This window comes from Zootoca vivipara, chromosome Z (assembly GCF_963506605.1).
Source record: "Zootoca vivipara chromosome Z, rZooViv1.1, whole genome shotgun sequence".
NCBI classification, from domain to species: domain Eukaryota; kingdom Metazoa; phylum Chordata; class Lepidosauria; order Squamata; family Lacertidae; genus Zootoca; species Zootoca vivipara.
Genome location: NC_083294.1, coordinates 1,029,842 through 1,057,104, shown reverse-complemented (window position 1 = coordinate 1,057,104; position 27,263 = coordinate 1,029,842). Strand labels below are relative to the sequence as shown.

The 27,263-nt window shown below is 44.8% G+C and overlaps 2 protein-coding genes across 2 annotated transcripts in view; one reads left to right on the top strand and one right to left on the bottom strand.

The window, feature by feature from the left end:
* The window catches only part of LHX6 (LIM homeobox 6), a 34,827-nt gene extending 31,518 nt beyond the window's left edge, over window positions 1-3,309 (top strand). Inside the window, exon 9 of the mRNA XM_060270251.1 lies at window positions 75-3,309. Within this exon, the coding sequence (XP_060126234.1) occupies window positions 75-95 (21 nt within the window). The 3' untranslated portion in view covers window positions 96-3,309. The remainder of the gene's footprint in view (window positions 1-74) is intronic.
* A 118-nt stretch (window positions 3,310-3,427) lies between these two features.
* On the bottom strand, window positions 3,428-27,082 carry MORN5 (MORN repeat containing 5). Its single transcript, XM_035114159.2, has 5 exons — window positions 26,954-27,082; window positions 25,705-25,852; window positions 24,831-24,942; window positions 23,597-23,728; window positions 3,428-4,171 (listed from the first exon to the last, which is right to left on the bottom strand). The coding sequence occupies exons 1-5, from the start codon at window positions 26,998-27,000 to the stop codon at window positions 4,053-4,055; spliced, it is 558 nt and encodes a 185-aa protein (XP_034970050.1). The 5' UTR covers window positions 27,001-27,082; the 3' UTR covers window positions 3,428-4,052.
* Window positions 27,083-27,263: the final 181 nt, after the last annotated feature.

The window sequence follows — 27,263 nt, the reverse complement described above, 5'->3', positions numbered from 1 at the left end:
GCACAGGCCCCTACCATAGCTCTGGATTCTCCAATTGTGTGTTGCTGAGTCCCTCTGTATGGCTTTCTTGACAGGTAATCTTGTTCCAGTACTGACTGCTCCTGCTCTTCCTGACCTCCCAGGGATGCTTGCGGTGGTGGCATTGCCTCTGAATCATACACACCAGCCAGTCCACAGCAACTGCAGACCCTCATGCTGCGGTAACCCACCCGTGGTGGCACTCCTGATCCCCTTCCACGAATCCGGCACCTGAATCTCTACAACTCTGCAGCACATTCCCGCGGACCGCTGAGCCCCTGACTTCCTTTCCTTGTGGAACCGTTTGGCTTTCAAAGACTCCAAGGCATGGCAGAGGCAACCAAGGACTTCAGTTCAGCAGTTTTAACAGCATGCACTGTGGACTTGTATCTTTCAAATGCTTTACAACCATTTGGTCTTTGACCTTCCCTGTAGGGAACATGCCCACCTACTCCTTTGACAGGCAGGGGGTCTTCAGCTCTGGACACAAAATGGGCTATCTGTGCCAGGAGAGTTTCATCCAAGCGCCACACACACTTCCAACCCAGTCACCACCCAGCATCAGGGAGTGTGTGCGTTTGTGGAATCAAAACCTTCCTAATTCCTAGGAGCCACAACCAAGTTGTCAGGGTCTAGGTCCCAGCACAGAACTGAGAAAATAATTGACTATTCCTTGGTGTCAGCACCAAACTTTTAACAGCTGGCAATGACCAGGTGCCTGGGATTCTTAGTGTTGCAAAAACTATTGATTTGTTTACCACTTGTGGGGCATTGGCCAAAGTGCAGTACACTACAGAAATAAACGGTGATGATGATGAATGAAACCTGGAATTTCAACTTGACATCCCCTCCCCTATACAAAGCACCGTACTGTCTACTCTGACTGGCAGCAGCTCTCCAAGGTCTCAAGCTCTGCTTCACCATAAATAGATGGCTGCCGGATAATACATTGGTGCCAGTGTAAACTAGCCCTCTGTCAAAAATATTCACTGCCCTCCTGTAGATCTACCCCCCCTTTTTATCATCCATCCAAAATGTATGCAGTGCCACAGCCACTCCTTGGGAACAAGTCCATGAGGAATTACTTACCACCCCTCCGTTAGGATTGTTCCCTTAGCCTCCTTCCCCGAGGACTGATTCTCCTGGGAAGCTGGCTCAAAAGGCAAAGGCACAGGTTTCCCTGTCACTGCAGCGTTGCCAAGCTGGGTTGGTCCACAATTTCAGTGGTTTTGATCTCTGTGGTTGAGGCTTTTACCAATACTCATAGCAGTGGGAGTTGGGAGCAGGGGCCAGCTCAGACTAGCTTCTTAAAGGTAAAAATGGGGGTGCCCGGGGGTGGGGTAGGGACGTGTCCTCCTTTTCCGGAATGGTTCCCGAGTTTCTGGTTGAGGGCTGCAGTACTATTTGGGCATGGCTGGAGCAGCTGTCTCCATGGCTGCCTTGCACCCAGAAGCCACAGATTTGCTGTTGGGGATGCAGGAATGCACAAGATCTTTGTCTCCTCTGCTGGGAGGAAGTATTGCCACTTGGTACTCTGCTCATGTGCCTTTGAAACCAAACACGAACACATTACTCAATGTGGTAACTGAGGGAAAAGGGACTGACGGTACAACTCAGTCCTAAGCACCCTTCCTCAGAAGCTCAACAGAGCTCTGCACTCTCCAGTGTGCAGAAAGTTGCAATCTTAAGAATGGATGCAGACCAGGCACACACAGCAGCAGGCCTTCCTAGGATTCCCCATAGCTGCTATTAAAGGTAAAAGCAGCTGCAAAGATGCAGACTGGATCAGGCCCATGGTGCTGGGCGAGCTCTTTTTTTCCCTCATAAAAAAAAACCAGCCTGCATTTTCTCAATTTAAATTGTCCCTCCCCCAAAGCTGCTTTTGCTTATAGTGGAAAACATGCAGGCACACTATGAGTGTGAGGACTTGCCCAGTGCAGCAGAATGGACAGTTGCAATCAACTATTATATCTAAAGTGAGAATTGTAATCTCTCTCTCTCCCCCCCTCCCCCCTCCCCGCCAATCCTATTCCTCATCTCTGCAGGAAGCCTTAGGCTGTGTTCCTTGCAAATCTCAGGAAGCAGCCAGGACTAGCTTTTTAAATGAGAAATCTTTTGGCTCTGCCGTGCAAAAACTGGAAACAATTCATGATTAGTTAAACGATGTCTATGGAAAATAAACGACTGTCCTGAGAATGTAACACATCCCCTAATTATTTTAGTTCACTAACTCTCGTTGGCCAATGTGTTTACACTGACTGATGGTGCTGAAAAAAGTCTTATGCCGGGTCCAAACAAACAAATCTGAGTAAAGATGCTCTTTGCATTTAGCTTGCTGACTCTGTAGTTGTCAAGAGTTTTACAGGGCAAGAAAGCCAATGTTCCAACCCTGATCCAACAGTTGATACGCATGCAGTGGCTTTGAGGTTTGTACATGAAGCTCCATGTACGCTGCAGCTGCTCCATTCGTTTCACTGTCCCATTGAACTGAACAGGCAAGCCCTCTGCTCCCATGGAACTCAGCATGATCACTGGAAGCCCTCTGGTGCTTTGGACTATGGGGCAGCTACACTTTTGTAAGATATTTACCAAACTGGTTCCTGACTGTGCCTCTCTTCTGCCAAATCTTTTGGACTAAAATTAATTGGAAGTCTTTTGAAATACTTGAATTTGAAACATGGGTGCTAAAATGTTATGTACTTTCTTGCCCACCCCAGAGCCAGTGAGTTAAGTCCCCACTAGACTGGCCAATGATCCTATTTTAACGGACAGTGGCCTAGATGGGGCTGGCTGCACTTCATACAAAGACAAAACTTGGTATTGAGCATGGAACCCAGCTTTGTTTTTTTAAAAAAGATATATAAAGTTTCTAGCCCTTAAGGCTATAAATGTGGATTATCTGGCAGAACATTAGAAGGCAGGGCACATATTTGGAATGCTTCCCAGGAAGTAAGGAAGGCAAGACTTTCATGCATAGCCCTCCCCGCCCCCCTCCTTGGCAAAACCAGAATGAATCAGGCAAATTATGCTTGATTTGCATAACTGATGCAGGTTGAACCTGACATGGCTTCTTCAGAAGCTGGAGCTATGTCCCCTCCCTCCCTCCTTTCTTTCTTGCTTTGATTAGCTTCACACTCCAGAACAAGGAGTGCCTAGGACTGTGGTGTAAACTGGGCAACAGGGGCTTCGGACACCAGTGATACCAGATAAAAGGGAGGTCTTGCAAGGTGATGCCAGCTGCAGAAACTCAGCCAAGTTTTTCTTGAAAAAGAAGCAGATTGTTTTGTTTGTAGCATGTTGCAATTGTGCATGTCTTGGCTAAAAAATACCCTTCTAAAGAGCAGGCAGTCAAGATCAATATTTATTTAAGGAGAGAAAATGAGGGGGGGAGGATGTAAAGCACTTTTTAAATTGTAAAACCAATGTCTGTTTTGTTACCTACTTTTCCTGTTGTGCTTTGTAAATGTCTTATTTGTGTAATAAATAAAGTTAATGCAAGTCGAAGTGCTGGCACTTACATCAAAGGAAACGGTGCAATTCCATTTTTCTTTTATTTCAGAAACGCTTCTGCAGCCCTAGAATTCCAAAGGCAGCCCGCCCCATCACCTTTGTTGAGAACACCGATGTTCGTGGGAAATGGGTTTCATTCTCCCCCTTTGGCAAACCAGTTATTAAAAACCATCGCTTCTGAGCTTGCCGTTACAACAGCCAATTAATATCCAAGTGCAGGGGAAAGATCCACTGTAGCTTGTGGGTGGGTGTGCAACCAGTATATAATATGGTGTTGAGAGACGGCAAGGCAGCCTTTTGAGTTAATTCTTTTGTGCTCACAGTATAGACTATAAAAAGCCTACCAGGTTGCACACCTTGTGGGAATATTATAGTAAATATAGGGTGATTATTTGCACAATTTCCTCTTAATGCCGCTGATGAAGTGAGGGGTTTACATCTTATTTGGTTAGCAAAGGTAACAAAAAACTACCCTAATGGAGAAATTATAGGTGCAGAGTCCTTCAGCAGGGAAGCAGAAGGCTTCAATGGGAAGTCTGTTTCTCTGTTTTCCTTAATGAGGTTTCCTCCTTTGGCTTGTAACCAATGATCTCGTCCCAACCTTTCCGACAGGTCTTAACAATCCAGTCATGTTCATCATCATCTGAGGGGGTGGGATTGGGGGGGGAGAAACAAAAGAAGCATCAATAATGAGTCAATTCAGACTGCCCTCCTTGCCTTATTGGATGTCCCTTTTTGCCAAATGGACAAAGATGCATTTAAAAGGTGTTCCAATCAAAGATCTTCATAGTATTCCTGTGATATGGGGGGGGGGGACAGTTCATGTTAGAAGCTGGTAAGCATAAAAATGAGCACAGATCAGAGCCACAAGAGTTCCTGAAACTTTTGAAGGCACAGGAAGAAAAAACACAGAAGAAAACAATTTCAGGTTATCACCAAACCTTTGTGGCTCTTGTTACAATAAAAACAAAACCAGTATTTTGGGTGGCATGTAAAAATAGCTCACATTTACAGGGTTTGTCAATTTGATATAATCTTTTAAAACTCTTCCAATTCATTAATTTAAATCATTTTGCAGAGTGCCAAAATTTTCACACAGGTGCCTTTGTTCGGCATCCTCAAGCAAGTGCAAGATAATTTGATTAAATTAGCCTTCACCAACCTGGTGCCCCCAGATGTTTTGGACTACAAGTCCCAGCATTAAACAGGCAGATGCTGGCTGGGGTTGGTGAGAGTCGCAATCCAAAACACCTGGGAGACACCAGGTTGGCAAAGACTGGATTAAATCATTGAGATCTACCACACATTGACAGAAGGAATATTTTGATTATTTTCATTCAAGCATTTTAATCTGGAAGGGTTTCAAAAAAGAAACTAGTGTCTTCGCAACACACCAATTGGGATTCTTATACATAGATTAATTGGGCTCATCCACACTTTTGCTTGGCCCGTATTTTGATAGTACTATGTACTGATTAATTCATCTGAGTCTGAGAGCTTTTCTTGTCATTTTGTAGCTGTTCCTTATGAACAGTCTTACCTGCTGATTCAGATCTTCTTGGATGCACGGAAAACCTGAAAAGAGATTCTGCTTAACCAAAATTCAATTCAGCGAGTAAGATCAGGTTTTAGCAAGGCATAGTTACAGAATAACAAGAAAAGCTCTTGGACCGGGGTGGGTGGGGGAGGAACTAAATGGTACACAAATACTGAGTCAAGCAGAAGTGTGGATGACCCCATTGACCAACGTGTTAGTTGACTGATCTGTTTAACCGATTAAAGTTAAAGCCCTACCGAGCATAAAATTGTATCACCATCCCAGATCTATTGGCACTTAGGTCTTGTTGAAATCAGGGTTTTATTCTTCCCCTCCTCCTACAAGAGTCCTAGATATTCTTATGTGTGACCTCATTCCTTATTTCATTCAGTTATAAGCAGACCTTATTCTCATATTTGCAGCTGCAGCCAAATGCAATGCTAACACTTCAGCTCAAAATGTTTTTTTCCTGTTCCATCCATTTCAACAGGATTTGTTTTCAAATAAGCATGCTTAGCACTGCGGCCTAAGCCAAAAATCGACATCCTAACCAAATAACCTAAATAACCATAATAACCTAAAAGTTATTAAATGCAAGTTCGGTTGAAATTAATGGAAATAAGGGTGCTCTCTTGTAGCCCCTATTCGTTTTCGCAGGCTCCATCAGCATACTTGACCAGCAGAATGCACCCTTTAAAAGTTGGCGCTGGATATTGCATTTCCCTATCCAAAACCTTGCTCCCTACCCCCTTGTTTAAGTAAACCCCATACTACAGCAAGCCGCATCATTTTAAATTTCAGCCTCCTGCCCTTCCTGCATATGGAGGCCTCTCCTACAGCCCAGTAAAGGCCAGGCTGGGAGTGAATGACTGGACCAAGGTCACCCAGTGAGCTTGGCAGCTGAGCCAGTGATGTGAAGCCAGGCTTCTGTGGGTGCTGCTACAATCAATCCACTGAACCACACGCCTTCAAAACCTCAGTGGCAAAGCACCTACTTTGCCTGCAATCCCTGGCATCCCCAGGTAGGACTGAGAAAGACCTCCACCTGAAATCCTGGCAAACCATTACCAGTCACAGAACCACAGAATTGTAGAGTTGGAAGAAACCACAAGGGCTATCTAGTCAAATCTACAATCCTGAGATTAAGAGTCTCATGCTATACCAGTCATTGTAGAGAATACAGAGCTAAGATGAATGAATGGTTGGACTCGGTATAATACAGCTTCCTCCAAAATGGCTCAGTTATTAAGTTGGGTGAAACATTGCATTGCTTTCTTTTCAAGTAAGTACCTGCTCTGGCTTCCATGCTTGAAGGCATTATTTGCATGCATAAGGCCTGATGCTCCCAGTTAGAATATATTGAGTGGGACAAGTCTCTCTCTGCTCAAGACCTAGCTAGCAGGACTCGTGGTCAGGGATGATAGGAGCTGCACTCCAACAACAGCTGGGGAACCAAGGTTGAGAAACACTGGATTACTGGATCACCCAAGGGCTGCAAACCACAACTGAGGTTAAGCTTGTCTTTCAACTGCTTTCCAGACAGCTAGTGTGCACTGGTGTTTATCTGTAAGGTGTGGGGTATCGCAAACCAGAGACTTGCTTCAGATTTGGTAGGACCTGGAAGGCAAAGATGTGTCACATTTAAAGCCTGAGGAGCTGTTTCAGTCACCACGAATGAGCATGGTTCTTGACTGGCCAAAACGATGGAACACAAGGCATTTTCCAAGCTCCTCTGTTGTTGTGGTAGGATGAGTCTGGCCTCTCTCAATCCAAGAGTTGTGGTGAGGATCTATAAAAAATGTCCATGTTCGGTACCAGTTAGAATACCAGCTGAGGAAGTCAACGAGGTAGGACTTGTGCCTTTGTGCTCCTGCAGGCACCTGACAAACCACTGTGCTAAACAGAATGCTGGACCAAATGGGCCTTTGGGGGGTCTCTTCTTAGAATCACGGAATTGTAGAGTTGGAAGAGACCCTGAGGATCATCTAGTCCAACCCCCTTGCAAGGCAGGAATCTCAACTAAAGCATCCGTGACAGATGGCCAGCCAGCCTCTGCTTAAAATCCTCCAAGGAAGGAGAGTCCAACACATTCCAAGGGAGTCTGTTCCACTGTCGAACAGCTCTTACTGTCAGAAAGTTATTATCACATACACCTTTAAGTTCTAATGCCCATGTATTTTGAATCAATGACCAAATCTGTGCTGAATGACTTGGGACCATAACACCACAGGCCTGCAGGGCCCTGGCAACATGTGAAGAGGCTCAAACCTGTTGGAAACTAAAGAGTTAAAAGAGATGGGCTGAGCATACTACTTCTGCCACCCTAAAAGGAGGAGGCTGCCTGATAATCACTGTAGTTGCTGGGTATTTGAATCAGTGCAGCTGCAGCCTCTTCAGCAGTCACCCCTGAAACAAGACAAACTGGGTTTATTGTACTAAGCGAATGTTCAGGCTCCTCCTTGATTGTTCGTAATTGGCGGCCAGGGACTTAACAGCCTCTCGACCACCCTTTTTACACTTTACCTGACTGTGCAGCTAACAATTTAAATCACAGATGCCGATCTGGCTTGGCAGCAGCTGCTTGTTAACCACGCAGATCCCCTCGTGCCATCCCCGGCGGCTTCCATAACCCCACAACACCAGGGTGAGCATGGAGAGTTGTGTTTCATCCATATTTAAAGCAGAATTGAAGCCTGGAGTTTGATTAGTGCTCCCCAGACAGCAAGTTGTAATTACTTTTCTTTTTCTTTTTGCAAAGGCAATTGTTGGGTTATATTAATGCGAACACCAAAGCACATCTTCACCTTCATATGTGATTTCCTCTGGGTGGTTTTTTTTTAAATGTGGTGGTAGGGAGTCGGGGTGGGGAGAGAAATAATACAAATACTCTTTAATCAACTGGAAATTATCACCCCGGTGCAATTAGGCAGCTCTCCACATTGTGGGTGAGAATCAAATCCACGCTTGCTCGTTTAATCTTTTAAAAGTTCTTTCTTTCTCCATTGCCCCCTTTTTGGTGGCCCCTGTTAATGGTGAAGTAGAAATCACTTAGATTGGGGAAGGGTGGGGGGGAAGGGAAGGACTTCAGTGCGTGAAGCAACAAAAGAAAGTTGCTCTCTGTAGAAAGGAGAAAGGGGCCACCCAGGCACACTTAGCAATAAAAGGATAAAGCAATGGTTGATGTTCCAAGGCATTCTACACTAGCCCAGGAAGTACGGCAGGTATCAGCAGGTCAGGTGAAGATCTGCCCAGAATTCCTGGAAGGTGCATCCAAGCAGCAGCAGCTTCTCTCTGGGTCAGTTTTGTTTCCGAAAATCAAGCCATGGCCAAAGCACAATTTTGCAAGTAGGGCAGAAATGTCCCCTGCCTAGTACCCTGGAGAGCTGCTGCCACTCAGCACTGACAATACTGAGCCAGGTGCATCAATGGCCTGACTTGAAATAAGGCAGGTTCATACGTCCTTATATTCGCTCTCCTACACCACCGACCATGGTGTCAGTCTCCAACTTCCTTTTCACTCAATTGTATTGCTGGATCGCTTGCTGCCTGCAGTACTTTCCCACCCTTGGGCCTAAGCATCCAGCCCCCAGAAGAGCTCAGGCTAACCTTGGGGATAAAAAGAAGTCCCCATGCTAGGGTGATCTTTGCAGCAGAGCACTTGCTCTGAATCAAACCTCTGGACCAGAGCTTCATCTAGTCCAGCATCCTGCTTCCCACAGTCACCAACCAGATCCTCCAGGAAGTTCACAAGCTAGGAATGAAAATGTATGATTGCATGATCATATGATATGCTATGGTATGATTTGATATGATTGTATGATATTCTATGATATGATATGACTGACTGAACCCAAATAGTGCTCACTAATAGTTCCTAGTCATCCTGGGGTGCTGCAGGGTTCTGTCCTGGGCCTGCTGTTGCTCAGTGTTTGGATGAAGGAACTGAGGGGATGTTCACCCAATTTGCAGGTGACATCATACTGGAAGGGGTAGCTAATGCTGCAGAAGACAGAATCAGGATTCAAGATGACCTTAACAGACTGGAGAACTAGGCACAAGCTAACAAAATGAATTCCAACGGGGACAACTGCCATGTTCTGCACTTAGGCATCTAGAACCAGCTGTACAAATATAAGATGGAAAATGCTGGCTTGCCAGTAGTACATGTGAATAGGATCACAATGTGATGCGGCAGCAAAAAAAAAAGAGGAAGGGGGGGAAGCTCACGCTATTCTAGACTACATCAACAGAAATATATTGTCTAGGGACAGGGCCGGCCCTATGGCAAGGCTGGGTGGTGCAGGGCGCCAGGGGGGCGCTGCGCAGCCGCGCTTCACCCACCAGACAGCCGCGCTGGGAAATGGGGTGGGGTGGGGTGGGCGCCAGAGGGATCTTCGCACCACAGTGCCAGATATGCTTAAGACGGCCCTGTCTGGGGAAGTCATAGGGCTGCTCTATTCTGCCTTGGTCAGAGTCAGACCACGTCTGCAGTCCAGTGTCCAGTTCTGGGCACCACAATGTTAGGAGGATATTGAGAAACTGTAACATGTGAAGAGGAGGGTGACCAAATCGATCAAGGGTCTGGAAATTAGGCCTTATGAGGAATGGTGGAGGGAGTTGGGTACATTTAGCCTGGATAAGAGCAGACTGAGGGGAGGTAGCCATCGTCAACTACCTAAAGAGCTGTCACGTAAGATGTCTTCTCTTACTCTGGAGCATGGCACCCAAACAAATGGATTCAAGTTACAAGAAAGGAGATTCTGACTAAACAGCAGGAAGAACTTCTGACAGTTTAAGAGCTGTTCAACAGTGGAGCAGAATCCCTCAGGAGGGGGTGGACTCTCTTTTCCTTGGAGGTTTTTAAGCAGAGGTTGGATGGCTATCTGTCATGGGTGTTTTAGTTGAGATTCTGCATTGCAGGGGGTTGGACTAGATAACCCTCAGGTTCCCTTCCAACTCTACAGTTCTCTGATTCTATGAGCTGATTTGGAGTGGTACACTGCCTCTGAATCTGGAGGTTTTATCTAGCCGTCATTTCCAAATTCTGTGGTCAGACCGCCATGAGTTTGTCAAATTCCCTTTCAAAGCCATTTAAGCTTGGGGTCATCACCACACCTTGTGGCTGTAAAGTTTGTAAGTTAATGATGCACTGTATGAAGAAGTTCTTTAGTCATGGCTGTCTCTCCTGAACTGAATGGCAATCAATTCAAGTGAGTTCTTCCTAAGCTATACTGCTATAGGGGGAAGGATGGAAAAGACGGATTTCTCTGCTCCACGTATTAATTTACAAACCTCAATCATATCCCCTCCACCTTAACTCTACTCGGGTTTTTTTCTTAATTAAGAAGTCTGCAGAACTCTACCTCTTCCCTAAGCTGCCCAAATAGGTTCTTGCACTATTAAGAAACGGTGGAGCCCCATCCATGGCTTGCTTTTATAAGAGAAATGGGGTAAATGCGATCTGTAGGAACCTGTAAAAATCCAGGAACTTCCCTGTCCCAGAAAGCATTTAAAAGCAAAATGCAAAATGCTTTTAAATAGTGATTTTTGGAAATGCCCTGTGAAACTTCTTCACACTGCGGAAGCATGAAGGCACTTCCAGCCCAGGGCCATGCCTGCTCATTGAAACACCGCCCCCCCCCCACTATACTCCACTGCATCTTGGCTGACAAGCGGAAACTTTAAAATACTCAATTAACCTTCACCCCATAATGCTTTACTCTCTCATTTCCATTTAACTCATACAATTCCAAATTGCCCATTAAAAGGAAATTCTCAGCCTGGATGACATTTTTTACACTTGTTAATGTTACACCACACAGTTGCCCAGCATGCATCACAATCTTCTCAGCATCTGCAGTGGGAGAGCTAAAACCCAAACACTCCGCTATTCTTGGCAAGCTGAGGATTGGAACTTAAACCTTTGCAGGTTTCATAGCAGCAATTGTTTTAAGGTCCGGAAACCGGGAGAATTTAGATCTTGCCATCTTGCGCAAGACAGACTCTCAGGCAACTGTGATTGGCAGACGCTCCCCATGGTGTCAGGCAGAGGTTGTTCCCAGCCCTGCTACCCAGTATCTTCATCATCATCATCATCTGGTTACAGGTAGGTAGCCGTGTTGGTCTGGATCGAAGTAAAATAAAAAAATTCCTTCAGTAGCACCTTAAAGACCAACTAAGTTTTTATTTTGGTATGAGCTTTCGTGTGCATGCACACTTCTTCAGATACAGTGAAATGGAAGTTTCCAGGCACTTATGTAGAGAAGGGGTGGGGAGGGGTGGGGATGGGGAGGGGGGATCACTCAGAAGGGTGGTGGAAATGGGTGATTGACTGACTGATAGCTGTTGATGACCGCAAACGACTGCAAATGGTTTTGCATGAAAAAGCAAGGGTTGAGATGGCTGAAGATCGCTTATCATGTATAATGAGATAAGAACCCGATATCTCTGTTCAAACCAGGTCCCTCCATGGTTTTGAGCTTGGTGATAAGTTGCAATTCAGCAACTTCTCTTTCCAGTCTATTTCTGAAATTCTTTTGTAGTAAGACAGCTACTTTGAGATCTTGTATAGAATGTCCTGGGAGATTGAAGTGTTCTCCTACTGGTTTTTCTGTCTTCTGGTTCCTGATGTCAGATTTATGTCCATTTATCCTTTGGCGTAGGGTTTGGCCTGTTTGTCCAATATAGAGAGCTGAAGGGCACTGTTGGCATTTGATGGCATACACAATGTTAGAGGATGAGCAATTAAATAGTCCTGAGATGGTATGTTGGATGTTGTTGGGGCCAGTAATGGTGTTGTCTGGGTGTATGTGGCAGCAAAGTTGGCATCTGGGTTTATTGCAGGCTCTGGTACCAGTGTCCATGTTAAGTCTGGTGGTTGTATTATTGTGGGTGAGGAGTTGTTTAAGATTGGGTGGCTGTCTGTAGGCAATGAAAGGTCTTCCTCCCAGAGCTTGAGAAAGGGAGCGGTCATTGTCCAGGAGAGGCTGTAGATCTCTGATGATGCGTTGTACTGTTTTAGCTTGGGAGCTGTATGTGATGACTAGTGGTGTTCTGTTATTTTCTTTTTTGGGTCTGTCTTGCAGCAGGTTCTCTCTAGGTATCTGTCTGGCTCTGTTGATCTGTTGTTTAACTTCATCAGGTGGATATTTTAGTTCTAAAAAGGTTTGCTGTAGATCTCTTAGGTGAGATTCTCTGTCTGTAGAGTTGGAACAGATGCGGTTGTAACGTAAGGCCTGGCTGTATACGATGGATTGTTTGGTATGTTTGGGATGGTAGCTAGAAGCATGTAGATATGTTTGTCGGTCAGTTGGTTTTCTGTATAAGGTGGTGTCTATACGTCCATCCTGTATTTTTATAGTAGTGTCCAAAAAATGTATTTCTTGCATAGATTGGTTCATTGTTAGGTTGATGGTGGGGTGAAAGTCATTGAATGTCTGGTGGAAGGTTTCCAGGGTCTGTTGTCCATGTGTCCAGATAATAAAAATATCGTCAATGTATCGCAGGTACAGGAGAGGTTTGAGTGGGTAGGAGTTAAGGAAACGTTGTTCTAAATCTGCCATGAAGATGTTGGCATACTGTGGGGCCATGCGGGTGCCCATGGCTGTGCCGCTGATCTGGAGGAACAGGTCATCACCAAATTTGAAGTGGTTGTGGGTAAGGACAAAGTGGCAGAGTTTGGTAGCAAAGTCCGCTGTGGTTTTATCTGAAATGGTGTTCCTTATGGCTTGTAAACCATCATTGTGTGGGATGTTGGTATATAGAGATTCCACATCCATAGTGGCTAGTATAGTATTGTTAGGAAGATTGTTCAAATATTGTATTTTCCTCAGAAAATCTGTGGTGTCACGTACGTAGCTGGGAGCACTGATAGCATATGGTTTCAGAACAGAGTCCATATAGCCGGAAACACCCACTGTAATGGTGCCAATACCTGAGATGATGGGGCGTCCTGGGTTTCCTGGTTTGTGTATTTTGGGTAGAAGATAGAAAGTTCCTGGCCGAGGTTCCGCTGGTGTGTTTGTGAGGATCTGTTCTTGGATGTGTAGGGGTAGCTCCTTAATAATCTTGTTCAGTTCTTTTTTGTATGCTTGTGTGGGGTCTGAGTCCAATTTCATGTAAAAGGCAGTATTGGAAAGTTGTCTGTGGGCCTCTTGGATGTAATCAGTTTTGTTCATGATGACGACAGCTCCACCCTTGTCTGCCTCTTTAATTATAATGTCTGGGTTGTTCCTGAGATTTTCTATGGCTCTCCTTTCAGCATGGTTTAGATTTTGTTGTAAGCGATGGTGTTTTCTGGTCACATCCGTTTGGATTCTGTGGCGGAAGCATTCGATGTACAGATCTAGTGTGGTATTGCGTCCATCAGGAGGGGTCCATGTGGAGTCCCTTTTTGTGTAACTTCTTTTCGGTGGTAGTTGGTGGTCAATGTTCTGTTCATTGATGCGTTTGGAGGGTGATGGTTGTTCCCCAGTAAGTTGAGAGGTGTTGTGTTGTGGGGATGTAGTTTGTTCTACTTTGTCTTGTTCTTGTGTGTGATGAAAATACTCCTTCAGGCGTAAACGGCGGAAAAATGCTTCCAGGTCCCCGCAGAACTGAATCATGTGTTGGGATTTGGCAGGGCAGAATGATAGTCCCCGTGAAAGGACGGATTCCTCAGCTGGGCTGAGTGTTTGCTGTGAAAGATTGACAGGCCTTACGTTATAACCGCATCTGTTCCAACTCTACAGACAGAGAATCTCACCTAAGAGATCTACAGCAAACCTTTTTAGAACTAAAATATCCACCTGATGAAGTTAAACAACAGATCAACAGAGCCAGACAGATACCTAGAGAGAACCTGCTGCAAGACAGACCCAAAAAAGAAAATAACAGAACACCACTAGTCATCACATACAGCTCCCAAGCTAAAACAGTACAACGCATCATCAGAGATCTACAGCCTCTCCTGGACAATGACCGCTCCCTTTCTCAAGCTCTGGGAGGAAGACCTTTCATTGCCTACAGACAGCCACCCAATCTTAAACAACTCCTCACCCACAATAATACAACCACCAGACTTAACATGGACACTGGTACCAGAGCCTGCAATAAACCCAGATGCCAACTTTGCTGCCACATACACCCAGACAACACCATTACTGGCCCCAACAACATCCAACATACCATCTCAGGACTATTTAATTGCTCATCCTCTAACATTGTGTATGCCATCAAATGCCAACAGTGCCCTTCAGCTCTCTATATTGGACAAACAGGCCAAACCCTACGCCAAAGGATAAATGGACATAAATCTGACATCAGGAACCAGAAGACAGAAAAACCAGTAGGAGAACACTTCAATCTCCCAGGACATTCTATACAAGATCTCAAAGTAGCTGTCTTACTACAAAAGAATTTCAGAAATAGACTGGAAAGAGAAGTTGCTGAATTGCAACTTATCACCAAGCTCAAAACCATGGAGGGACCTGGTTTGAACAGAGATATCGGGTTCTTATCTCATTATACATGATAAGCGATCTTCAGCCATCTCAACCCTTGCTTTTTCATGCAAAACCATTTGCAGTCGTTTGCGGTCATCAACAGCTATCAGTCAGTCAATCACCCATTTCCACCACCCTTCTGAGTGATCCCCCCTCCCCATCCCCACCCCTCCCCACCCCTTCTCTACATAAGTGCCTGGAAACTTCCATTTCACTGTATCTGAAGAAGTGTGCATGCACACGAAAGCTCATACCAAAATAAAAACTTAGTTGGTCTTTAAGGTGCTACTGAAGGAATTTTTTTATTTTATCATCATCATCATCATTTACAAACCACTAAATATGCAAACTCCCTAAGCAGTTTACATAAAACACAGAAAGATAATTAAAAGAATGTATATACAACATTTAAAACCAAAGATACAAAGGAATACATCATTAAACCAGAGAAGCTATCAATATAACATTCAGTGAAATACTGATAAATAATAGAACAGAACAATGTGATGAATTTTATAGGCCCGGGAATGCTTGTTTAAACATAGGTGTGTAAAGCTTGCTACTATTTCTGCTTCATGAACAGCACATCGAAGGGTGTTCTAGAGAATGGGTGGAATTCTGAGCCTGACTGGGGTGGATGAGAGTCCAACAATAGTTTGGGGTCCACAGGTCCCCACTCTTGTGATTTAAAACATGAAAACAGCACCAGAATTTTGGGGGCTCTCAGACAAGGCATCCTCTGTGGAACCCCTTAACCTAGAAGGTGCCTGCTTCAAAGAGATCTCTACTGATTTTTTGGGGAAATGGTGGGTGGCTATCACCTCCATGATACACACGGAAGGTGTGGTGGGAAGATGTTTAAATTTCTCCCCTCCACATCTCCTCAGGGAGGCCTGCTTTGAAAATGGCTCAAATCTTTGTATTGTCAGGAAGATGAGCCCATAGGGTAGTGATGGGGAGCCTCTGGCCTTCCAGATGTTGCTGAATTACAATTTCCATCAGCCCCAGAATGCATAATCAGTGGCCACGTGTGTTGGGGATCAGTTCAGCAACATTGCCATAGGAGACGAGTAGAAAAGATGGCCAGGAGAGAAAGTTACAGCTGCTGTTATTTATTTAGAGTACAGTACTTGTATCTGACTTTCTATCCCCAGGAATCTCTCAGAGTGCCTCACAAAAGCTTCTAACAATAAAAAGCAGTGTTAAATCTGATACCAGGAACTGATATGCTGGTGCCAGGATTATTCGGGTGGTAATTCCTGCCCTCATTATTGAGCTTGTCCTTCAGTCTGTGCCTACTAGCAGCACTAAGGTCCTCCGGGGCAATGGAGTGGTGCTCAGCAGTTGGGACTTGCTCAGCCCATGATGGAGACTAGCCTTCCCTTGCTGGCTGTTGCCAAGATTGCTCCCAAAGATGTATTTTAAGGAAAGAGAGAACCATCCTCCACAGCTGCATTCCAGAGCTCTGGGGTGCTGTTTCTGGTAAGGTGCCTCAGCCCTATGGGTAAATGGCCCTTGGAATATAGAGCTGCCACCTTGTCTTGAGCGGGGAGGAGAGAAAAGAGAGAACAGCCTGGAGAGGGTTGCCTCTCTCAACTGCTGGAGGTTCCAGCTGAAGTGCCCACTCCTTTCTGCAGCTGACACCACAGAAACCCATCTTGCTCCTTGGAGAGTTGTCAAATGACTCTGCTGAAGACAGCAACACGAAAAGACAAGAGGAGATCAAATACTGTACTGGGTTTCTGTTCCCCCAGTTCAGGAAGGCGGGAGCTTAGAGAGAACTGTTGCTGCAGCAGTGAGCTCTGACAATGGGCCAAGAGACAAAGTAAAGGCAGTTCTTCCTACTAATGAAACTTTCTTTAAATCCTAGGAGTAGACAGATTTTTTGCATTCATATATTAATATGGTACAACTCCATGGTCATTTTTAAAACTCAGGAGATGATTCATCAGCATGCTTAGATCGGCTGTGATCTTAAATATTGCTTTGTTTCTTAGGAAAAAAATGATCTGCATTCAGAAAAATTTCAAAAAAGGTTCCAGTTCTGTGTGGAAGGTCTGAAGCTCTTATCATTGCTATAAGGTCAGCCATTAATCTCTCATGTTGTGACTGGGCAGTATGGCCCAGGATGCAGGGTGTTCAACAGCAGCTTTCACTGAACTGGTGCCCCTCAGCTGCTTTGGACATTCAACTTGTAGTCCAAGATGCCCAACCTGGCTAGGCCTGCTGGGAGCTGTAGTCCCAAACCTGTAGTCCCAGGTTCAATCTCCAGCACCTCCAATGAAAGCCAGTGTTTAGAGTGTTAGTGTTGGACTAGGGCCTGGAAGACTAGGGTTCAAATCCCCACTTAGCCAGGCATACTCTCTCAGCCTAACCTACCTCACAGGGTTATTGTGGGGATAAAATAGGGAGGGTATTTAGAAGAGTCAAGTGTTTATGCCACTTTGAAGTCTTTGGAGAAAGGGTGGGATATAAATCTAATAATAAATATATTCCACCATATATTTATTGGAATATATTTAATGGTGGAATATATGCAGTTGGCAAAGACAACAGGTAGAATAAGAGGACAAATGAAACAAGTAGTCAACATGGAATGGGGAGTATTCAAAGAATATTTAAGAAATAATAACATAAACGGAAACCCCTTTGGCAGAGTTAGACTGAACCTGGTATAGTGTAAATATACAATTACAAAAAAGTGATGAAAATATTATATATATATATATATATATATATATATATATATATATATATATATATGAAAATATTCAAACAATAAGCAAGATTGGAAGTCATTTTTGAGATTCTGTTAACAGATTATAAGTTCGAAAGTTATAGAACGATGTTATTTGTTATTGTTTTTGCATAATATGTGTGTGTATGTAATGTGTTTGTTTTATAACTTTTAAATAATAAAGATATATATTTTTAAAAAATCTAATAATAAATATATACAGGATCAGCAGTAAGAAATGGGAGAGATCTTTATGTGTCTGAGGCTCTAGAGAGCCACTGCCAGTCAGAGCAAGCAATAATGGGATGTCCAGGAATAAAGCAGCTGCCCACATCTCAAAACCCCCAAGCGGCGCTTCCAGGCATTAGGTTTATGCGTTGAACTGTATGGGAATATTTTTGACATTCCCAGTCCAAGCAGAAAAATGATCAATAAATGGGCAGCAAACTATAGCATGTTAAAAACAAGAACAACCCACGTCCCATCTACCTCTCCTCTGCTCACGTAGCTATGTGATGGAAAAACAGCAAAACAATTGGCACAATTTGGTTTTGTTCCATGCTCAGGAGCAGAGACTAAAAGTGCTCACAATTAATTTCTGCAAAAGCTGAACATTCTTGCAAACAGGTCTGGCGCCCGTTCCTTTGAAGAATACACTGATTACCAACAATTTCTCAGGGCCTGCCACAAACATTATGTCTTTTGTCATGAGAAAAAAAAAGCAAAATCAACCATCTGGCAAATGCCCCAGAGCTAAAATCTTTCACACGGCTTGTAATTCACAATGATTATATATACAAAAGCAAGTAAGAGTTATAGTATAGCATATTTTTTTAAAAAAAAATCAAATAAAAATAAGCAGTGAAGAACTTGAGGTGATTGATCAAAAACCCAGTGTATTTCATTTGCAAAGTGTCTAAATAACCATATTTTTTGTTTTGTTTTTTAATGCATTCCTTTTTTTCATTCCTGGAGAGCTGTCAAAGGAGTTCACATTTGTAGGAGTCGGACCTCCTCTGAATTTGGAACAGCAATGAAGAAAAAAGGCAACTGGCATATAAATGACTAAATTGTCCTGTGTTTCAAGGGCCACTTCGAACACTCTGCTTTCTAAAGGCACAGGTGTGCTCTCAGGAGCCGCTGGAGGGAGGGGAGGCATGTGCCAGTGCAGGCAAGGCAGGAACAAGGGCTCAGCCTTCGTGCCGCCTATGCATGGGACGGAAATGAAAGGCCTGTAGTGTATAGTTTGCAGTTACGTGCAAACTGGACCAACATGGGAGGGTGAAAGAAAGCAGCATGATGGAAGGACATTCATACATGACCTTGGTTGGAGCCATTGCAACAGCAGATGCTCTTTTTACAGGAAGGGTCATAGAATCATAGAGTTGGAAGAGACCACAAGAGCCATCCAGTCCAACCCCCTGCCAAGCAGGAAACACCATCAAAGCATTCTTGACATATGCCTGTCAAGCCTCTGCTTAAAGACCTCCAAAGAAGGAGACTCCACCACACTCCTTGGCAGCAAATTCCACTGCCGAACAGCTCTTACTGTCAGGAAGTTCTTCCTAATGTTGAGGTGGAATCTTCTTTCTTGAAGTTTGCATCCATTGCTCCGTGTCCGCTTCTCTGGAGCAGCAGAAAACAATCTTTCTCCCTCCTCTATATGACATCCTTTGATATATTTGAACATGGCTATCATATCACCCCTTAACCTTCTCTCCTCCAGGCTAAACATACCCAGCTCCCTAAGCCGTTCCTCATAAAAGCATCGCTTCCAGGCCTTTGACCATTTTGGTTGCCCTCTTCTGGACACGTTCCAGCTTGTCAGTATCCTTCTTGAACTGTGGTGCCCAGAACTGGACACAGTACTCCAGGTGAGGTCTGACCAGAGCGGAATACAGTGGTACTATTACTTCCCTAGATCTAGATGCTATACTCCTATTGATGCAGCCCAGAATTGCATTGGCTTTTTTAGCTGCTGCATCACACTGCTGACTCATGTCAAGTTTGTGGTCTACCACGACTCCTAGATCCTTTTCACATGTACTGCTCTCAAGCCAGGGTCATATTTAAGCTGCAGAGCTTTGCCTGGAGAAGGTCAAAGGTTCAGCCCCCCAGCTACTCTTCAGGTAGGGTTGGGAATGTGACTTCCCAGACACCTTGGAAATCAGCTTCTAATCAGTTAGCAATAGATGGACCAGTGGTCTGACTGTGTACGAGGCAACTTCCCATATTCCTTTCAGCCCTTCAGGTATGTAGGCTATGAGATTCTCATAGAGTCTTCACTCCAAAAAGCCTCTGATTCTTCCACCTAGCACCTTCACAGGCTCCCGTTTCTCAAGCACAAGGCTTTTTCTCAGCCACTATCCCAGCATGTGCTGCATTGCCACTTAGTTGCATCCTGTTACCAACAAGCAAACCACCTCTCAATTTTCCGACTCTGCCCTCCGTCCTGACACCAATACCCAGATCCTTCTGTCCTCAATTCCTCTTCAACTTTGTTTTTCATCCTGGTCTAACAAACCTCCTCCGGCTCTTGTAGGAGCTGAGCTGTATTGCTTGGTCAGCAGTCAAAATATTGAACATTCTTCCCCAGCTGTTAGAACATTTGTGAACATTCTGTGACCTCAAAGGATCTATCACACTCTGGCTTCTGCCATTCGCAAAGGGACCCAAGGCCACAGGGAGGCTGCCCACGCTGGCTCCCAGGAAAAACATCAAAGAATGGAGCAAAGCCTGGCCTTGCCAATCAGCCAAAGATGCAGCTACAGGGGAACTGCTTCCTGCTCCTCTCTATTTGCCTTGTTTTTCTGGTTTGTAAGCCTTATGGGTGTAAGCCTGTCTTTCCCTTCTCCCTGCCTTTGTTTTAGTGATGTGACCTGCTTTGGGGACAATAATGGATTGAAAAGCAGAACAAAAATATAGCAAATAATGAAACCCATCTATCTACCTATATATGATGGTACTGAGCAGCAGTGAAGACCCATTCAGGACTCCCCCCCCCCCCTCTTTAGAATCTCACTTCTCACCTTTGCCTGGGCAGAGCTCAGGGTCTCCTATCCCAGCTTCTGAATAACATTTGTGATCTCAAGTTGGCAGAGGAAAGAGGAAGAAAGCATGAGGCTAAGAAAAAGCTGATCTGATCTCGAGCCCAGCTCTTTAGGAAAACGGCATAATTTAAGCAAGCCCACCAGGGTTTTGCCAAAGGTTTCTGAATGCTTCCTGCCATCTGCTTTTGATGCTTCCAAGACCTGGCCAGCAGCCTGACGGGGTTTTCCTGCCTTTCCTGTAAAGAAGCAGTCCTGGATCTGTTCCCTCTCGCTCCCGACCACTTCCTTGGCTTCTTTCGCATACAGCCTGGCTATTTACCCGCCTATTTTGTCACCTCTGTGGCCTTGAGCCTTGAACGACTTCTCTTGGGGCTACTGGAGTTCCTCTGATGTCAGGCAAGCCCTGGCTCTTTCAATTGTGTTGGTGCCCTTAAAGGAAGGGATGGACTCCTGAGCTGCATCCCATCTTCACACCCATGTCCTCAAAGCAAAAAGAGCCTGGGGGCCCTCCTGGACACTCGGCAGACAATTGCTTTGCAAAACGGGACATATACAATGGGCCATTTAATCGGGGCTGATACTGTTGTAAGTTTATAGTAATAAAGTGTAACAAAGGAGAGTTCAAAGCAGAGATTTTAAAAAAAAGGAATTCCTAGGCGTTCCCGCCTGGGTTGATCTGTCTAGGTTCCTGTGTTTTTGGAAAGCGTGTGCTTATCATATGCATCAGCAGAGCTACCGCATTCCAGTATTTTGGGATAGTGCCACCAGGAGCCATTTAGATCTGCTCGTGCTTAGTGGCTGGAAGTAGAGATTACACCACAAACTCCACACTTATTCCCCGCTCCCTGCCTCACCCACTACAAAGGCCACTAAGAACCATGTGGCGTAGTGAGTAGAGACCCAGGCTCAAACCTTTCCTTGGCCATGGAGCTAATTGAGGGAAACCCTTTAAGACAAGCCTAGGTGTGGGAGGCTGTTGAGAAAATAATGGGGACCCCTTATACGGTTCCCTAAGCAACTGGTCTCCTGCCAACCTAGCAGTTCGAAAGCACGTCAAAGTGGAAGTAGAAAAATAGGTACCGCTCTGGCGGGAAGGTAAACGGCGTTTCCATGCGCTGCTCTAGTTTTACCAGAAGCAGCTTAGTCATGCTGGCCACATGACCTGGAAAAACTGTCTGCGGACAAACGCCTGCTCCCTCGGCCTGTAAAGCGAGATGAGCGCTGCAACCCCAGAGTCATTCGCGACTGGGCTTAATTGTCAGGGGTCCCTTTACCTTTAAGCAACTGGTGGGGGGCAGGATGCAAAAGTTAAAAAATAAAATCCTGATGTGAGTGTTTCCTGGTTTGTGGCAAACCACAGCTTGACAAAATGTCAGAATGGTTAAATTATGGGGGTGTGAGGGTGTGGGTCTTTTAAAACTGTAGACCTTGTTTTTTCCCCTAATTCAAAAGGAATTGAAAGATAGCAGGAAATCCTAAATATATTAACACTGTATACAACTTTTTTTAAACCCTGTACCATTATGCCTTATTTGGAAAATTTAACAGTATTATTATCCTCAGCCTTATCCTCAGAAAAACAATCCTTTACTCACTCTCCAAATTATTAACTCAAACTCAACCATAACATTGAACAGGAGATTGAAAAACTATAACATACATTACTTATTATTTATTAATTTATTGCTCTTATTAGTTGTTTTCCTTTATAAGTGGTAACCCAAAGAGACTTACAAAATAATGTATTAGGGATGCATCCTCTAGATTGGCAATACTGAATGAAGCTTATCTGTTTCTTCATAAATAAATATTGTATTTGTGCTTGCTTACTCCTTAAATAACAAGACAATTTTGCCATAACAGCATATTCCCATTACATATTCCCAGCATATTCCCAGACTTTTTCATGCCAATCAATTACCGAGGGTATAAAATGATTGTCTTCACTTCTTTGCATAAATTACTGTATATGCTGTTAACATATACGAAACAAATTCCTTCTGTTGTCCTTCCTGACTCTTACATAATTTAATAAAAAGCAGAACAGGATGATGGGAAATTTTATATCCTAAAATTTCAATAATTTTTTACTTCTAATTCCCTCCTTTTTTGCTTTTATATGCCTTTTATATTTCATTATTAGTTTCTCAAATTCAATTTGCTCTTGTACATGCCTTCCACCAGGGCCAGCTCACCCATGGGGCAAGGTGAGGCAACTGCCAGATCCGGCCTTCAAGGAACACACCACCTGCTACCACACACTCCTTGCAGGCGGGATCTGCCACCTCCTTAGCAGCACACTCCTCCTCAATGCTGCCTCTGCAGCAGCCCAGTGAATAGGAGGCACTGTTGGTCACCTCCCACCCCTAGGGAAGAAATGGTGGGAGCTGCCCTCTGGGGTCTCCTGGAATTTGCACCTGCCAAGCGTGATTCTGAGCAGGCCCCTTTCTGCCCTGCAACAACCTTTGATTCCCATCTCAACCGCTGATCGCCTTGTTCCTGATGCAGATCCTCACTCACTCCTTCTTCCCTGGTGGGGGGATGCCATTTTGTGGTTCACCTCAGATGCCAAAATGTTTTGGGCCAGCCTTGCCTTCCACTGAGTATGGTATTCCTGCACACGTGATCTGTTCATAAAATGGCAGAATTCTATTTTGCAATTTCCTCTTAATTTCTACGAAAGAAATAATTGAACCCCAAATTATATATTGCATGCTCCCAAGGTCAACCCCCCCCCCATTTCCATAGATGACATCTTTGTTGAGAGTCCTGAATCCTTGTAACTGAAATTGCATCTGATGGTGAAGGTTTAGGATTCAGTAACTAGACCATTAGAAGTACATAGTAAGCACAAAAATACAGGTGAAACTCAGAAAATTAGAATATCATCGAAAAGTACATTGATTTCAGTAACGCAACTTAAAAAGCGAAACCAATCTATGGGATAGATGCATGACACGCAAAGCAAGATATGTCAAGCCTTGATTTGTTGTCATTGTCGTTATTTGTTGTTAGGCGGGTCAGTTATAAATGGAATGTCATTAAGGAAATGTCATAGCGATATTGATTTTTGTTGATTTTTGTATGATTGTAACTATTTGTTTGATTCCTGTGGAATTTCCAAAAGAAGGCATTTGTAAAAATTAAATGGAAAATAAAAAATAAGAAGTTGCATTACTGAAATCAATGCACTTTTTAACGATATTCTAATTTTCCGAGTTTCACCTGTATTGTATTGCTCATCTGATTGACAAAGCCATACCTGCATTCCTCAGAAACCGGTGGTGGTAATCAACAACCACTCTGGTTTTGGGGTTATAGAAGCCGTCACCACAGTCGTAGCAGCCTGGTGGGATGACCCGAGGAGGATCCAGGTTTGTAAGCTGGGAAATGCCTTAAAATTGAAAACAGGCTGATATCAGCATATGAAGTCACTTAAAATATCCAGGTCTTTAAGGAGAATAGACAATAAATAATCACTTATATTGGGGAATATGATAGCATTTTTATCCAAAGCTTCAAGGGACTCCCATGTACATGCCGTGTGAGCAAAGGCTGTTCATTCATTTTAATACTGAAAAAAAGCCCTATGCATCCGACCTAGGCATCAGATCTCTGCGATCAAGGCACAATAGCCAATGAAAACACAGCAGCCCACGTGGGCAGTGGAACCAGTTATGGGAGGAAATAGCAACGAAGCAGCAGCAGCAGCTATTTATTCGGTTAGCTGCTGCCAACCCCAGCAGGCTGGGGGGTCCAAGGACCACCTATTGAGGCTTCTCCTTCTTAGAAAGTAAAGGTAAAGGGACCCTGACCATTAGGTCCAGTCGCAGACGACTCTGGGGTCGCACACTCATCTCACTTTACTGGCCAAGGGAGCTGGCATTTGTCCGCAGACAGCTTCCGGGTCATGTAGCCAGCATGACTAAGCCGCTTCTGGTGAACCAGAGCAGCGCACACAAATGCCGTTTACCTTCCTGCTGGAGCAATACCTATTTATCTACTTGCACTTTGACATTCTTTCAAACTGCTAGGTGGGTAGGAGCTGGGACCGAGCAACGGGAGCTCGCATCGCAGGAATTCGAACCGCCGACCTTCTGATCGGCAAGCCCTAGGCTCTGTGGTTTAGACCACAGCCCACCCACATCCCGTTCTTAGAAAGTAAAGGGTAAAGGGACCCCTGACCATTAGGTCCAGTCGTGACCGACTCTGGGGTTGCGGCGCTCAACTCGCTCTATTGGCCGAGGGAGCCGGCGCACAGCTTCCAGGTCATGTGGCCAGCATGACTAAGCTGCTTCTGGTGAACCAGAGCAGCGCACGGAAACACCGTTTACCTTCCTGCCGGAGTGGTAGCTATTTATCTACTTGCACTTTGACATGCTTTCGAACTGCTACGTGGGCAGGAGCTGGGACCAAGCAACGGGAGCTCACCCTGTCGCGGGGATTCAATTAACGCAGTTGGTCTGTTACATCGAAAAGCTTAACCAAGGCAGTACCTGCTGGCTTCAGGCCTTTACAGATTTCTGTATAAAACCTTCTGTCATAGCCATCACAATAATGCCATTTGTCGTCTTTATACTCCAGTCCATCTGCAAATGTATATTTCCCCTGCAATGGGAAGTTTGGGGTTAAGGATAGCTCTGTTGGATAAAGAACAGAGCATGTTGCTTCCCCACAGTGATCAACCAGATGCCATTGGAAAGCCCACAAACAGCAGGTTTGTATGAACACACCAGAGAACTATTTTGCTCTCAAGGGTAATGGGTGCTGATAGAAGTACCTAGGAACGTTAGAGTATACCTCCTGGATCAGATCAGATTGCTTAGAAGTTGTTTTAAATTGATTTTAATATTTATTTTAGTGCCCACCCCTGGGCCTTAGGGTGAGGGGAAGGCAATAAAAAGAAATACGAAATGGGAGCTTGAAATAACATAATAAAACAGCAAATAAAAACAAACCAGCAAATGGATGTTGGCCTAGCTGGCCTAGCCTCTGAAGAGAGCAGCAGTTGCAGAATGGCCTCTGAAATGGATCTCAGTTGAAAGGCAGGGTTGCCTTCCCCAGTCTGAGGAACCAATGAAGTTGTTTTGGCCTGCAGCACCCATCAACCCGAGCTGTGGTGACCAGTATTTGGGGGGGGCAGGTAAGCTCTGTCCCACATAACTGATCACATGATATGGCCCATGTATACCATTTGAATGGAAATGTCCATCAATTGGGGGGGCTCCAATATTTTTGGGGGGCATGCAAAGGGACCTCGGCCCCTAGGAGTTGGCTCCTCTGGTGGTGACTGAGGCTGAATAGCCCCTGAGGCTGAGGGGCGCCACAATAGGGAAGAGTGCTTCAGATGTACAAGCATGTGCTGTATACCTCTATGCATATTCCATTTTCCCAAGTCCCTTCATATTTGCTTCCTCCAGGGAAGTGCAAAACACCTTTGCCATGAAACATCCCATCTTTCATTTCGCCTACATACTTCGTTTCTGTTGGGAGGGTGTAAGAGCCCTTGCCCTCCAACCTGCAGAAAAGTCCACATGGAGAATACAATTTAACACAACCAACAAAGGGTTCAGACTGCTTAGATTAGGAGTCCCAACATGCACACTTAAGGGTGGTGGTAATAACATTGTTAATTCTGCACCACTTTTCTATCAAAACATCCAGAGTGTTTTTCAGGTTGTTGTTTTTTTTAAGTGTGGGGGAGATAATCATAAAACGGTAAATAAAAAACAAAAGCAGCAGCAGCAAGAAGAGCAGCTGAAACCAACTGTCACAGGAGAATAATAAATAATATTGGGTGATATCTAACTCAACCATACAGTCATACCTCGGTTTAAATACGTTTTGGTTTGAGTATTTTCAGTTTAAGTACTCCGCAGACCCGTCTGGAACGGATTAATCCACTTTCCATTACTTTCAATGGGAAAGTTCACTTCAGGTTAAGTACGCTTCAGATTAAGTACAGACTTCTGGAACCAATTGTGTACAGTACTTAAACCGAGGTACCACTGTACTCAGACCCACTGGTGTCGTTAAAACCATTGCCTTCTTCGCCTTCTTCTTCTTTTTAGTGAAATCCAGTATTAGTCATACTCAGAAAAGTATCCATGCAAATGCATGGATATCAATGGGTCTACTCTAAGAATGACTAATACTGTACTGGATATCGTTCACACATGGCATTTTAAAAAACAGGATGAAACCGTTTACGTACATGTATGTGGTACATGTATGTGATTAGCGTACATGTATGTGATTACGTACATGTATGTGATTAGCACAGGAGCGGGGCTCATTCACGTAAGGTATTTTGCTTAACAGACACGGGAAACCGGTTCAGACATACAGTAGTTTTTTTTAACATGGTCATGGGGGGGGGCGCTCACACGTTGTTGTTTTTAACATGGACACAGGTAAACCCGTTCACTTCTTGTTTTTAAAACAAACACAGGTGGGGAAACCGTTCGCATATAGTATTTTTTTTAGCACGGACACGAGAAAAAACCCTTCACACGTAGTGTTCCCCCCCCCCCAAACACGGGAGTCATTTCTCGAGTGGGGGTGGGGGTGGGCCCCACTTACTCGCCCGCCCGCCCGCCCGCTCTGCCTCCCTCCCGACCTGCCGTTGACGCGCTCCCCTCGGTAGTAGCTGCCGGTGTACTCCATGCCCGGCCACCCGCGCTTAGGTAGGCCAGGCCCGGCTGTTGGAGCGCAGGCCCCGGCAAACTGCGGTCGCCACAGCAACGAGCCGCCGGGCAGGGTGGGGGTGGGGAGGAGGAGCGAGAAGAGTGGTAAGCGGCCCAACCCTCCGCGAGGAGGAGCTCTTTTAGCCACGCCCCCTGAGTCCCTCCTCTGATGCGGAGAGAGATGAGACTGAGGAGCAAGGCTAAATGCGCATGCCCAAATTCTCCTCCTAGAGAGTGACGGTG